General features: G+C 39.8%; 2 protein-coding genes across 7 annotated transcripts; one reads left to right on the top strand and one right to left on the bottom strand.

Moving 5' to 3' along the window:
* The first annotated feature begins 2189 nt into the window (after positions 1-2189).
* On the top strand, positions 2190-5005 carry LOC127772009 (uncharacterized). Of its 3 annotated transcripts, XR_008017258.1 has the most exons (7): positions 2190-2560; positions 3415-3547; positions 3711-3836; positions 3913-3980; positions 4509-4596; positions 4684-4854; positions 4945-5005. XR_008017258.1 is itself a non-coding variant. In XM_052297980.1 (6 exons), the coding sequence occupies exons 1-6, from the start codon at positions 2357-2359 to the stop codon at positions 4758-4760; spliced, it is 693 nt and encodes a 230-aa protein (XP_052153940.1). In that variant the 5' UTR covers positions 2190-2356; the 3' UTR covers positions 4761-5005. The 3 variants fall into 3 exon arrangements, 2 of the variants coding, with proteins under 2 accessions (XP_052153940.1, XP_052153939.1); XM_052297980.1 differs by having other exon boundaries at positions 3916-3980; positions 4684-5005; XM_052297979.1 differs by having other exon boundaries at positions 4684-5005.
* Positions 5006-5155: 150 nt separating this feature from the next.
* On the bottom strand, positions 5156-13637 carry LOC127772007 (uncharacterized). 4 transcript variants are annotated; one of them, XM_052297974.1, is made up of 19 exons: positions 13274-13637; positions 13105-13163; positions 12855-12936; positions 12423-12490; positions 12158-12227; positions 11449-11530; positions 10395-10459; positions 8911-9978; positions 8773-8835; positions 8623-8669; positions 8440-8485; positions 8269-8348; positions 8053-8169; positions 7302-7383; positions 6944-7069; positions 6736-6810; positions 6357-6482; positions 5998-6102; positions 5156-5659 (listed from the first exon to the last, which is right to left on the bottom strand). In XM_052297974.1, exons 1-18 carry the CDS (start codon positions 13601-13603, stop codon positions 6037-6039), a joined length of 2652 nt encoding a protein of 883 aa, XP_052153934.1. In that variant the 5' UTR covers positions 13604-13637; the 3' UTR covers positions 5156-5659; positions 5998-6036. The 4 variants fall into 4 exon arrangements, with proteins under 4 accessions (XP_052153934.1, XP_052153935.1, XP_052153936.1 ...); XM_052297975.1 differs by lacking the exon at positions 8773-8835; XM_052297976.1 differs by lacking the exon at positions 13274-13637 and having other exon boundaries at positions 12158-12243.
* Between the last annotated feature and the right edge of the window lie 99 nt (positions 13638-13736).

The following is a 13736-nucleotide window of genomic DNA, read 5'->3' as shown; positions in this document are numbered from 1 at the left end:
TATGTGAAATTTGATCTATAACCGTTTTTAGATGCCACTGAAGCCACTTCAATCTTCTCCCGGTTTCTTTCTTTATGGACTAGTGTTTATGCACTTATGTTTGGCTTCGAGATCACCGGTTTTAGAGATCGATGGAGCTCTCTCTTAGGTTTAAAATTGGTGATAGAAGAAATAGTTGTCCTACTGCTCTTAATTCTTTTCTTATAATAGACGGTGCTTGTGAGGCTTAGGGACTAATCCCGACTAATTTTTCATATAAAACTTACAAATAATGATATTAGCCGTTTAATTTAACAGTATTACGGGCTTGTTTGGTACAGCTCCAACTCCTAATTGCTCCAGGAGTTGAGTCTGGAGTGGAGTTGTGGAGCTGCCTAAACCAAACTCTACAACTCTAGTACATTTTATGAGAGAGCTCCACCCAACTCTACTCCCAGTTTTGGTGGAGCTGAAACTGTTTGGCTGAGCTCCAACTCTAGGTGAGCTCCAACTCTAGGAGGGGTGGAGCTGGAGCTAGAGCTGTGCCAAACAAGCCCTACAAATAATGATATTAACCGATTAACCGTTTAATTTAACTAGATAAAAATTTTAGAAAATCTATCTCTATAATACGAATTTCGTGCACGTTCTCGGGCAGAGAGCTCTACCAAGTGACGCGGCGTGATTCACGGATTGCCCCTCACGTGCAATGGAATGGCGGCCATCGCCCACGTGTGCACTCCAGGCAGCTAGGCCTTGATTCCTTGAGTCTAAACGGTTGCACTTTGGTTGGGCTGGGTTCATATGTGATTAGGGAAAAAAAAACACGAACATTCTTGGAGGAGAGTGTGAACTGTGAAGAAGGGGGAAAACGGTGCGCGGACGTGAGACGAGAAAAGCGTGAGAGAAAACGGTCTATGTGCATGCCTAACTGCATCTCCACTTCATATTAATAGAATGATCCTTGTAATTCTTTTAAGGTTCATAATAGTACCTCCAATCAATTATATGCAATTATATACTCATAGGATGATTTTATCAAATAAATAATTACTTGTCTGTATTTTAGTTGATGAGAAAAACAAAATAAGTCAAATATTTAATGTGCTTAAATATTTATGTTACTATATTCGGGAAAGACAAATACAATACTTCAAATAAGAACATGGAAATATAATACAAATATGGATAAAACCGTGAAAACATATAAAAGTTTTGTTTCATTCAAAACTTTTACATTTATAGAAATATATGGCACTGTAAATCTTTTACTACCTTCAACCTAGAATAGAAGAAATTTTATAGTTGAACATGGTTATTAAGAAATTTGGTAGAATTAAATGGGGAAGAATGTGATTGGATGGAAAGTGGAGGTAGGTAAAAAAAAGAATTGTAGAGGGTTGTGAATGGTTAGGAATAGGATGTTCGTAGGTTATGATCGTATGCTTTCTTGAAATTTATTTTCAGAATAGTATGCAGAGAATTTGTTATATTTTGGAACAAATTATAAAAGCTAAAAATTATTATATATATTTTGGAACAAATGAAGTAATAAATACCTCCTTTCAAAAGTCTAAGACCTATTTCATTCTTTGGTTTTTTCAAAAGTCTAAGTCCTATTTGTATCATTATGTGCTAAATTAAATTGTTGAAGCTATTTTAATGCTTATTGGTTGCATATTTATTGGTTTTGTCACATGGAGAATAAATTAATTGCTTCTTGGTCTTGATGAAAAAGAAATATGACTCAGATTTTTGGAAGGAGGGAGTACTACCTAAAAATGCTATTAATAGGTTCTATCAAATATTTAATTTTTATAGTGCAGATATAAGATGTCATGGGTGCGCCTATTGGCGCGTCAATTTTCTATATGTGCTCAAAGCATGACACTTATTCTTAATAAGAGTTCACTAAAAAAAATTTAATAAGAGTTTCAGCAAGATAAAATAAATTTAGCTCCGTTCAGTGTAGGTTCGACTCCTCGCTTCCGCAGGTTTTGCGAGAATTTTTATTATCTGATGAATCTTGATGTGAAGTTCATGATTTGAAAGTTTTTACGACTAAAAAACTATCGCAAGTACTATATATAGTATAGTAAAACCGAAATAAAACTTTAGTAAGTATGAACTTTTCCTAAATTTTATCTCCTGTTTCGGTATCACACCGAAACGATCAATCAACAAAAGCGTGCCGCCGTAGGCCCGAGATCCGGCCGTGTATTAGCGCTCACGAGTCGGGGCAAGCGCACACACCCGCATCGCACGAGCAGAGGACTCGAGACCCACGCGCATCCTCCCCGGCCGCCGCGGCGGCTCGGCCTCCGCCACTCACCAGTGAGCTTCGACAGCGAGGGTTTGCACGGGATCCCCGGGTACGATGGCGGCGGAGGCGGCGGCGACGGAGGAGCAGCCGCGAATCACGGGATCCGTCGTCCCTGGAGTCGGGGAAGTGGAAGAGGTCGACGAGGCCACAGAGGGGGGACGACTTGGGCGAGGCGACGACGACGAGATCCTGCGGTTCATGGACTCTGTGGACGGCTACCTCCTCCTCATGGATTCACTGTCCTCCGTTCTCCGCCCGGTACGGCTCCCGCTCTCCGCTCATCCACCCCCGACCTCTTTCTTGGTTTGTTGTGATTCGTGTTTTTTTTCTTGGATTTCCTTTGCTCTGCGATGTAGTTTTAACTCCAGATGAAGCGATAGTTATTACAGGAGTAGCATGCAGTTAACTATCGGGAGGGGAAAAGAAACGAGTTCGTTATCTTTGAATTCTAGCCAACTGCATGTCACTTAGAATCAGCTCCTAATCCTGTTCTGGAGAAGAATGCTTGTTCAGATTATTTTGCTCGTATTGCACCAACAGCCACCGAGTGAAGTGCCCTGAAACTTGTGTGGATGCTGATTTTTACCTTTATGTTAAGAACCCACTTCTTCCAACTCAATAGCAAACATCCACCATACAAGCAACAAGTGTTTTGGGGTGAAAAGAGAAGAAGAAACTAGGGATTACAAGTTCTAGAAGCTTCTAGAACTGAGAGAGAGAAGGTTGGAGGTAGGAGGAGAGGTAGGGGAAAGAGATCGACAAGGGTGCCCACCGGCCGCCCAAGTCGCCGACGCCGCCGGGAGCTTCAGCTCCGCCAATCCAATTGATCAATCGATGTGTGCTGCAGGAGCAGCAGCCTTCACTTTCTTTACTGTTGCTTGGGCTGGCTTGGGCTTGCTTGGGCTTGCTTTGGACAATGGATGACATGGCCCATTAGAGCTCCTAACACTTTAGCTCGATAATTTTCAGTAACTGAACTCTTTTGGCTGCCTTGTTCATGTACTGATTATGAAAGAGTGAGGTCCTTTATTGCTGTTTAGTCTTTGTCTGATTTACTGAACAGTAGCAGAGTTCACAGATTAGCATGAACAATGGTTTTGTTTTGTCTCTAGGGGTGGCTTGATCTGGCAAGTGCCCGTCACTCGATGGGTACATCACGTGTTTCGAGTACACTCTTCGATCACAAAGAGCAATCTGCAGCTAGCAAGCTGCAAGTGGTTGATTCTGCAGACTCGCAGTCATCAGGTGAAACATCTCTCTATTAATCCTTGCTAGCAATGTCAAAACGTATTTGCAAACATCATTGTTTTCTCCAGAAGCCCTCGTGTTATCTTTTTTGTCTTGTATATCTAAGTATTCTGGTAGTTCCATGTTGCACGTCATGAACTAATCTAAGATCATGTTTCAGAGCCAAACCCACATTTTATCCTGTCAAAGTGGTGCTTGCAAGAAAAATCCAACTCCAATGACGCTGTCGGTGTGCGAGATACTACTAAGCCAAAATTAAGGTACCGAGGGTCAGCAGCAACGCCAGGTATTAGCATTCCACAATCCATAATTAGTAATATTGCTTAGTTCTCCTTGCTCACATCGTATCTTCTCGTGTTAAGAAGATGGCAGCCATGATTCAGATGCAACTCCGGCAGAGTCTGCTACTAGTGTGGACACTAGTAGCCATGTAAGTTTAATATGAAGCCTACATTATATACATGATGAAGGATAGAAGACTGGTACTCGCATATATACATTATAGCTCTTTTTGGTAAAACGTTTTGTAACCGTTATAAATTGGAGTTGTCCACCTACCAAGCTATATTGCTTCATCTAGGGAAGAAAACATTAGAGCATAATTGATGGTGTCTCTTATAACAACAAAAGTAGAGCAGTCACTATTCTAATTTGTAAATGCCAACAAAGCCAGAGTTTTCTTTGTGCATTGACTAGTTCATTTGACCAATCTTCCCCCCATTGACCAACTAGTTTCTTACTATGTGCTACTTCCTCCGTTTCAGGTTATAAAACTTTCTAGCATTGCCCACATTCATATATATGTTAATGAATCTAGACATATATGTGTGTCTAGATTCACTAATATCTATATGAATGTGGGAAATGCTAGAAAATCTTATAACCTAAAACGGAAGTAGTACTATATTCTTGGACTTCAAAATTTTACCGAACCTTTTCTTGATATTTTGCACCTTAGGTTCAGAAGGCAAGATCAAAAGCACTATCAACCTTTGGAGCACTGGTATCTCCAAAACTACGATCGGCCCAGATGTCCTTTGAAACAGGTTCGGTTCTTTCTAACAGGAACATGCACCGTCAGTTTGAACCCCTCAGTTTGTGTGTTGGTCTAACTCTATATTTATTTCATGCAGCACTTGAATTAATTGTGGAATTAGCAAATTCTAGGTCAGACATGTTATCTAGTTTCTCTCAAATAAAGGGGGAGTGACTGTTGATTCAGCCACGCGTGCAACACATCATGTTCAGAAGCATTTCCGTGCTGCTGTTTGATCTGTCATCTATATACCAACTACTTCACTACGGTAATCAATAATTCCATACATCAGACCTTCATTATGGGCAAGACTTTTATCTCTGTAGATTTGTCCGATGAATTTTTTCGTGCTTTGCAGTGTGCCAGAGCTAATGAGCAAACGGAACGTTGCTATTCTCATCTTAGTTTTTTTTTTTTTTTAACAAACAGCAGCAATTGTAGAAAACTTTATTTAGATGTTGATATGAATCGAGATGCCTCTGGTCATAAACATATTTGCTCTTGTACCTTGAAAATTGTGTGTTGTCCTCGTTTGAGACTTGCGTGCATATTGGCCCAGATGAAACAACTGAACAAATCCTTTTGTTGATCAAGATTCCAAAACAGTGACCCAAAATATGCATTTATTCCCCTTATTTCACCCTTTTTGGTACATCTTTTGGTATACCTCCACACTTTTTTTTGCCACGTTTTCTAACTGCTTAGCCTAAGGATCATAGAGCTTATATAATTTACAGTTCAAAGCACTTGAGGATAAAAGGGCATTTTCCAAGCCTTATGTTTGATTACACGAATTTACCACACACGAGGAAGGATGTGCGTGTCAATCACACCACTTACGGCCGGGGAATGAAGGTCTTTGCATTCTAAGTCCATTTGCAATTTGCGCAGATGAGGATCCTCAGATAACTGTCCTGATTACTTGAAGCTTTATCATACAAACTGACTACCAAGGGCAATGCGTCCTCTTACTTCCGAGTTCGACCATAACCCCTAAACTGGTCCTGCACAGGTTCCATTGTTTGCAATGTTTCTTGATATCTATCAGCCAAAGAAGCTGAACGGCAGTAGCCCTGAAAACTCAAAACGGACATCAGACACAGAGTCAGAACAAATGATTTTGGGGTTAACCAACTTTGTGGCGATCACCAATCACCAAGTAAGGGTAATGCACTAGTGCCACTGAAGTTTTTGGATAATTGCTAGGTTGCTAGTAAAAGAATGTTGGGCAAGCAAAGCCTATTTGTTTACGCATATAACAGTAGGGCAAACTCCAATCCCCCCTCAAACACCCCCAAAAAAACTTTCTTCTTTGTCCGAATTATCCCCTAAACTACAGTACCGTCCAACAACTCCAAATATATCCATAAGACAAGTACAAGCTGTGTGCGCTTAGAAGAGTGGTACTTACAGGCAACCCAGGTTTGGGAGTTTCAAGCATGTACTAAGATCAGGCGGTTAACTGACGGTAGTCTTCATTTGCACCGTCACCTGTTTGGTACCTTGACCTCACTCTCTGCAAAAGTTTAAGTGTATTTTGTTGGTTAAATTTACTTGGAGGAAGCTTTCGATATATAACAAGTGAAATGAAAAGCAGAGATGATGTGAAAAACAGAATATTTATCAAGGACAAGTAATTAGGCAAGGTAAGTGTGCAGGTTTGTTTGTGTGCTCATGGTTCTGCCCCTTTCTTCCTCTTAGTAAAGGACAGAATATTTATCAAGGTTTGTTTGTTTGTGTTTGAAAATAAAAATAAGCAAGGTAAGAAACCTCTAGCAGTGTGACGTAGTAAAAGTCTTCCATGTGCTGCATAAGAGCTGAACCATCCCTGATTGATCGGAGCAAATTTATTTCTGTCTGAAGTAGTTTTTCCACAAGTTGCTTTTCTCCTTTCATCTGCAGGGATTTAATACACCTGATTTCAATTGCAATTTGAGCAAAATCATTTGTTTATTCAAGAATCATTTATCCTCTTCAACTTACATCGGTATTATGAGTTCAACAGAACATTGTGAAGAAACTAATTAAAACAACTAAGTGTCTCTTTTTATTTTTAGAAAACTAGAATCCTCATCTTATCATCAGAATCAAGAGAATCTAGCTAGTCAAGAGTCTACAGACAAATGTATTAAGTTCACAAGACACTCACAAATTCACTGACAAGAACATCAGGGGTGTACTCCCCTATGGAATCACCTTCATCATCTATAGTCTCCTCATTTACCTATATCAAAATACATACAATGGTTTCAGTTGAGAACTTTAGAATCTTATGGATAAAAACACGGAACTTTGAATGGAACTAAAAAACATTCCTACAACAAAGTTGATTGAAATAGGATAAGAATACTAATCACCAGTGCATCTTTTAGATCTCCAAATTTAAGATAAACTGGTGCTTCCACATGGCAATAGCCCATAAGACGTGGTACTGTAGGAATGATATCACGGTGATTGACAACTCTCCAGCTGTTTTTCACTTTCTGCAGAAATTAGTCCAAAATCACAATGGTTTCAAAAGGCAGATTGTGGTATTGCAGACTGCTTTCAATTTTTGTTTCAAATTATGAGAGATGGTATTTGCACTATCAACCTTGTCCATATGATGAAATGATTAGATACTGATTTAAGGAAAACCGGTTTGAACTTTGAACGACAGAGTGATATGCAAAATCAATGAATGCAAGCCTATTTCAATTTGAAATTCTTAGTTACCGCATTGTAGACTTCAGCGAACCTTCTATTTCCAACTCTAGGAGAGCCAAAGTTGTACATTGTCACAAATATGACCCCACTCCTATAAAAGGTGAACGGATAAATATGAACGAATGATCGTAGAAAAGGATGTAGGGAAATAGAAGCTGTCTTTAATGCAATTTTACAGATTGTCAATTGCAGAAGAAGAGCTATACAAACATATATTTGTTGCTTTATAGCACAATCATATAAAACTGGGAGCTTTCAACAACAACAACAACAATAATGGATTATTGTTATTGTTATTACAACAATGGAGTATCTTTCAAAATAAGTTCATTCAATTCTATTAAATGCCACTATTCATACTAAAATGGAAGTTGTGCTAGAGAACGACAATTGAACTGGGTCAAAGCACATATAATCTTCCTTCCTGCAAAGGTTTGCTAGAGCGTGACAATTAAATTGGGTCAGAGACCTGCCAAGTTCATCTGATCTTTCACAACCAAAGAGTTTCTTATGAGTCGTTAAATGTTTAACTGAAACCTATTCCCACATTAAGCCTGAACTTAATGGTATGATAAGGTCTGTATGAAATAAGGTCAGATATGATAAAGGCCCAAGGGTCTTCCGGCTAGCACCACAAGGTGTGGGCTAGCCGACCTGGGCTGGGTTCGAGCCTCACCCCTGTCTTAATAAATTTCGATATGAGAGTCTTTCCTCTCATATCCAGCAAATAAGATCAGATATCAGATTCAGAGCTTCTTACTTGGCCATTAGACTTGATGAAAGTTCAAGAGCAAGAAGGGTTGCTAGTGCTCCACCTAAACTATGTCCAGTCACATAGACATGCCACTTAGGTATGTTTTCTCCATCTTCTTCATCCCTGCAGTGGAAAAATGAATAGAAACAAAGAAAGATTACTTAATACTTGGCAGGAGATATATGTTTGTGGTAGAAACTGTTTCATTATAGAAATACTTACTGGTATCCTACGGCATATTTAACAAGAGCGATGATTCTATTCCTAACAGAGTCATATGCACTCAAGAATCCGCTGTGAACCTGAAATGTAATATGTCAAGAAGTTGGATACCAGATAGCATAAAGTGAGGTGAAATACAGAAGCAAGTGAATAAAGTTATAGATGACTAACTTGAATTTCTTGTTTGAAGTCACCACCCAACCTCTCAGGATTTAGTCTGCATTCAATTTGGAAATATTCAGGTAAACATAACATAAATCAAAATGGACCACAATGCTAGCACTCTTTGAAACTAGGCATTTGGCAAACTGTAAATGAATGAAAGAGAACATAATGTTGACTATCGAGTCCTACCCAGCAGGCACTAGCATAAGGTCAGTTAGCAAATCCTTCCATTTTGACTGAAACAACAAATAGAAAAGTAAAGTAAATAACAAAGGAGACATATCAAACAATGAATTTTTATTCACAAAACACAAGGGATGCCATGATGTTACAACATACTTGTTCAGTTCCTCTAAAGGCAACAACCAACCTTCTTCGTGAACAATCACGCCAAATGGCAACCTTCAGAGATTTTAACTTGAGACAACCAACCAACAAGGAAACAGCAAAACTCTTAATAGTACAACAATATCTCACCTGGGTATCTGTTGAAACATTGTCGAGAAAACATATCTTCTCAAAGTCTGATTTTATAAAACTGTTACGCCCCAATGAAGTGGCAAGCATAGCCCATGCCTCCATGGCGGTCTCTGCACTCTCAAACAGTCGTTGCCTATCCTCTGCTTTCTGTGCATCAGTGAACACTTCAGTAGATACAGCATCATCATCATTATCTGTATAATCAGAAGCACATTGTTCCTCTTTGACCGAATCTTCTTTATTACTTCCATCATCCACCATTACTGACTCCTTGTCTTGTGGTGATAAGCTTCTAGAAAGAAGCATCAAAGCTCCTAGTATATTCTCAGTTTGAGATAATACATCCCGAGAAACTTTACTAACGTCTGGAAAGGGAGCCTGCACCTCCTCTTTAGGCAAGTTCTCTTTAATTGGAATAGTGCCATCTTCTTTGTCAACATCGATTGCATCTTTAGGAGTTGTTTCATGGCCTTCACTGATTGATGCATCTACTGTTGCTAGTCCAGATTCTAAATATTCCTTTTCAGCGATTTCACTTGATTTTAAGCCAAGTGAACTCAATAGGTCAAATCCATCCAATTGCTTGACCTCAGGAAGAGAAAATCCAAAATTTTGGAGAACATTTTGGTTGAGTACACTGGTGAAAGCTTTCCAGAAGTATTCATCTGTTTCCTTCATATTTGGCGAGCTGCTTCCTTCAGTGTTCACAACTGTAGCAGTAGATTCAGCTTCACTGCAACAATCTGAATCATCTCCAGAAGCTTTTGAATCCATCTTGTACTGTTCAAGTTCATTTGATCCAGCCGAGTTATCTACAGATTCTTCAGCCCTTTTAGGGGCCTCAGCTCTAATATCCAAAGATGGTGGCTTTGGAAGATATGTGTAAGTGAAAGAACTTAGTTGCCCAAATGCAGATTGCACAAACTGACTTGCATTTATACTTTCAGATCCAAGGACCGTTCTAAGAGCAGATCCTAGGCTGCTCTTCACAAGAAAGTCAGACACAAAAGGTATTCTCCACCATTGTTTTTCACGCTCAATGTCATCATAACTCTTATACCTGACCTGATATGTTATACTTAGAGCTTAGATTAACAATTATAACAAAATAAAGCCTACAGTTTCGTCAAAGCATGAAACCATTGATATTGATGCAACATAACAGGTGGCTGTCAATATATCATCAGAACTGTTTTTTGCTAGGGAAACCGCGACATATATTGCATAGCATCACATGTGAGCAACATGGTCATTTTACTTACAACTATAGCACAAAGGATTTCCCACTTATTAAGATTGTGCAAAGGGAAGATGCTAACTACTCCATATATGTACAACTTGCTGTGCTGTGCAAAGGGAGTAAGATTCTTGTCATTAGAAAGGTACTTAGTTTTTCTCTCTGAGAGGTCACAATTAGTTCACTACATGCACCTTTGCTAGAGTATACTGGTGCCAAAAAAAAAGAAGAGGTAAGGATTTACCTCCACATCAATAGTCCCACCACCACCTAGGCCTTCTAATTCAACCGTAACGTTGTGATTACTTCCTATAAAGTTGGAAGAACATTGTAAGTTTCTCCCAAGAGTAAGCCTTAAAATGAATCATATTAAAGATCCTGGAAAAGGTTGGGAGGGCATTGTAAGTTTCTCCCAAGGGCAAGTCATAAAATAAATTCATATTAAATATTATCTGAAAAGATAAAGCCTGACTGCTAATATCAATAATTCTCACATGCGAGTTCTTCATAATAAGAAATGAACTATGACACCAGAAATGACGTGGATATGAGTAAATAGTCATTGTTAATACATGGAACTAGTTTTAATACAAAGGTGGGAGGAGAAATGAGTAAACTAGTCAGTGTAATTTGTAAACTAGTCAGTGTAATTTTTTTTCCCACAGGAAGGTTCATAAATCACAAGTACTTTAAATCGGCAAAATTACATGCAACTGAGAAACATGTACTCCCTCCGTCCCATAATATAAGGGATTTTGGGTGGATGTGACACATCCTAGTACAATGAATCTGGATAGACCGTATGTCTGAATTCATTGTACTAGGATGTGTCACATCCACCCAAAATCCCTTATATTATGGGACGACGGAGGGAGTAAGTGCGCAACTGTGAGTTGACACCAAGTCCCCAACAAATAAGATATGAACCGCTTGATATCAGAAATGCTGGGGGCATGTTACATATTCAAAATTCGTTTTGCTAAATCAAGTTTGTTCTAGAACATCGTTCTGTTAGTTTTTGATTAATCAATACTCTGAAAGCATCACTAATGAAAAGAGAAGTGCTCATTTCTCATATGCCATCATATATAAAAGTGATTAGCTCCTATGGTTTCTGACCAATTCCAGAATGTTCCATATGTATTTTGGCCATGATTCTTTATGGAGAATTTCCTGCTCAGAATTAAAAGAAACCAGCATCCATGCCATCACAGAAATAGGTTCCAAGCTCTTTCTATAACAAAAGGAAATGTCAAACAGCGTGCATTTTTATTTTTTACGTCAATAAAAATAGTTACCATCACAAAGCGATTCAAGGCACAATCCAGCATTTCCCATGCGTTTGTGTGGGGTAACAAGGTTTGCATCCCAAGCAGCAACCTGTTGAGGAAAATGATTAAACAAATAATCATTTACTGATACTGTATGTACCAATATGTAATAAAGTTGATAAAAAAGGAAGAGTAATGCTGCACAGAATTGCATGCTATTATTACTATGATTTGCGAGGCAGCTTACCATAACTTGCTAGAATGATACGTCTAGTTTGCTTATGTATGTCCTGTTAACTAAATAAAACTACTTGCCGTGTCCTCTAGAACCATATTGAGTCATATATGTTTATTTCGATTTGTCAAGATGTCTGGCATTAATATTGTTCATTCAGCTTAAGCTTTTTTCAGAGGTTGACATGCCAAATTTCTCAAATGGTTTTATTTAAAATAGTAATCTCAGTGATCCACTCCTAATGAACAAGATTCTCGAAGAGCAATAGCCACTTCCAAGATGCAGAGTTCTACGAATTATAAAACAAGAATAATAATCAAATATGAGCATATAAGATATGTAGTGTGTCCCTTCAGTTGGTTTGCTGAGAGAGGCCATAATAATAGGGCTAGGAGCCTAGGACAACAAGTTATGAAGACATGGTATGTAGAATGATACACCCTAAGACTCTAATCTCTAGTGTTTATTATTATACTTGTACGAAAATGAGCTTGCTCATACCTGTAGTAGATTTTCTCGAGATAAACTAATGTTAAATGTGAATTCTTCATTCCATGTTGGTTCCTTCGTCCTACGTTGATCAATTACTGAAATCACAATCTGCATCAATGATGGAGAAAAATAACATCTTCAAGCATATCAAATATTGCTTAGAGAAATTAAATCATTAGTTGGCAAAATATTCCAAAATGTGTGAAAAAAAAAACAGCAATATCCTCCTCCGCCAAGACCCCAGCATACATAGAAAAGGGAAAAGGTTACTCACGCCCATTTAATATTGCTTTTTGCAGTTTGACCATTCAGTTGTAGAACTACGTAAGGGTCACTTGTGCCCTGCAATTGAAATGGTTAGAGAAAACGAAGTTGTTAATAAACTGGAGGAAGAGGTCTGCTTAACAGTAGTTAGATTGGGCAAGCTCGACCCTATATTGCAACATGCAGGTTAAATCATTGGGTGTTTGCCTGTTTGGGCTACATTCATAATCCGGGATTATTATGAGAAGCAATGGGTTTTTAGATAAGTTCAGATATCCCTTAATTGAAGTACATTTAACTCTCATCTAAGAAAAGGTAAATTTAACTCATATAAGTATGACCTGCAGAGATTTATTTTGTTTCACCTATAGATCAACAAGAAGTCGGTAATAACTTAAGTAGGATAATAAATGGTTTTTCGCCAACAAATACATCACCGTACCCAAGGATCCATCACGGGAAGATTTACGCCTTTCTTCAGCCTCACAACCAATTGGCCATCATATACTTCACGGAGAAATGAACTGCAATACATAGGCACGGTACAATTCACAAAATTTACAGTGATGACCATATCAATGCGTTCAGAATTCCATTCCCTTTCCAGTTTAGCACCACAGCGGCTAGGGAGATATTTCTATCAAAATTAACAAATTAATAATAAAAAAAAGAAGGATAAGCGCACAACTCACTCAGATAGGAACACCGTCTGACATTCAGCCGCATCAATCTCGCGCCAGCCCACATCCTCCTGCCAAACACGAAGAACAATTCTCCAAATGACTCGCGAATTTACAAGGACTAATGAAGCTAACCTTAAGGATGAGGGTGAGGTGAACGGGTGAAGCAGGAGGGGCTCACGGGTGGGCTGGTGTAGGCCTCGAACGCGAACCCGGCGAGCACGACGGCGAGGTTGAGATCGAACGGCGGCCGCGGCGGGTCCTCCCCGACCAAACCCTCCCCGGCGGCGCTCTCCGACCCGGGCTTCACGACGGACTGCCCGGCGCACCTCGCCCTCAACCCCGCCCACCTCCTCCGCCTCCCCCTCCTCGCGCCCGGCCACCACCGCGCCGCCGCCCTATAGCTCGACGCCGACGACGGCGAGCGCCCGCGCCCGGAGACGGAGGCGGCCGCGAGCGGCGGCGGCGGCGCCATGCGGCACGCGCATGTCGCGGGAGCAGCGAAAGCCATGACACTTCTTCGATTCGAGGAGGCGCTTCCAGTCGAGGTCGACCTGCGTGTGGTGTTGATAAAGAGGGGAGAAAGGCGCGCCAGTTGCCACGTCTGCACTAGATGGTTCGAGTGCCCGGTCTCTGACCAGTGG

This window comes from Oryza glaberrima, chromosome 4, assembly GCF_000147395.1.
Source record: "Oryza glaberrima chromosome 4, OglaRS2, whole genome shotgun sequence".
In the NCBI taxonomy this organism is placed as follows: Eukaryota; Viridiplantae; Streptophyta; class Magnoliopsida; order Poales; family Poaceae; genus Oryza; species Oryza glaberrima.
Note: the sequence above shows the minus strand (reverse complement) of the source record. Positions and strands in the feature narration are given on the sequence as shown.

Coding starts and splice junctions, on each gene's coding strand:
- LOC127772009 (XM_052297979.1), top strand. CDS start 2,357: ATGGCGGCGGAGGCGGCGGCGACGGAGGAGCAGCCGCGAATCACGGGA. Junction 3,837..3,912: donor AGGGTCAGCAGCAACGCCAG/GTATTAGCATTC, acceptor TCTCGTGTTAAG/AAGATGGCAGCCATGATTCA. Junction 4,597..4,683: donor CCAGATGTCCTTTGAAACAG/GTTCGGTTCTTT, acceptor TATTTCATGCAG/CACTTGAATTAATTGTGGAA.
- LOC127772007 (XM_052297974.1), bottom strand. CDS start 13,603: ATGGCTTTCGCTGCTCCCGCGACATGCGCGTGCCGCATGGCGCCGCCG. Junction 8,486..8,622: donor CTTATGCTAGTGCCTGCTGG/GTAGGACTCGAT, acceptor AATTGAATGCAG/ACTAAATCCTGAGAGGTTGG. Junction 7,070..7,301: donor TCGCTGAAGTCTACAATGCG/GTAACTAAGAAT, acceptor TAATTTCTGCAG/AAAGTGAAAAACAGCTGGAG.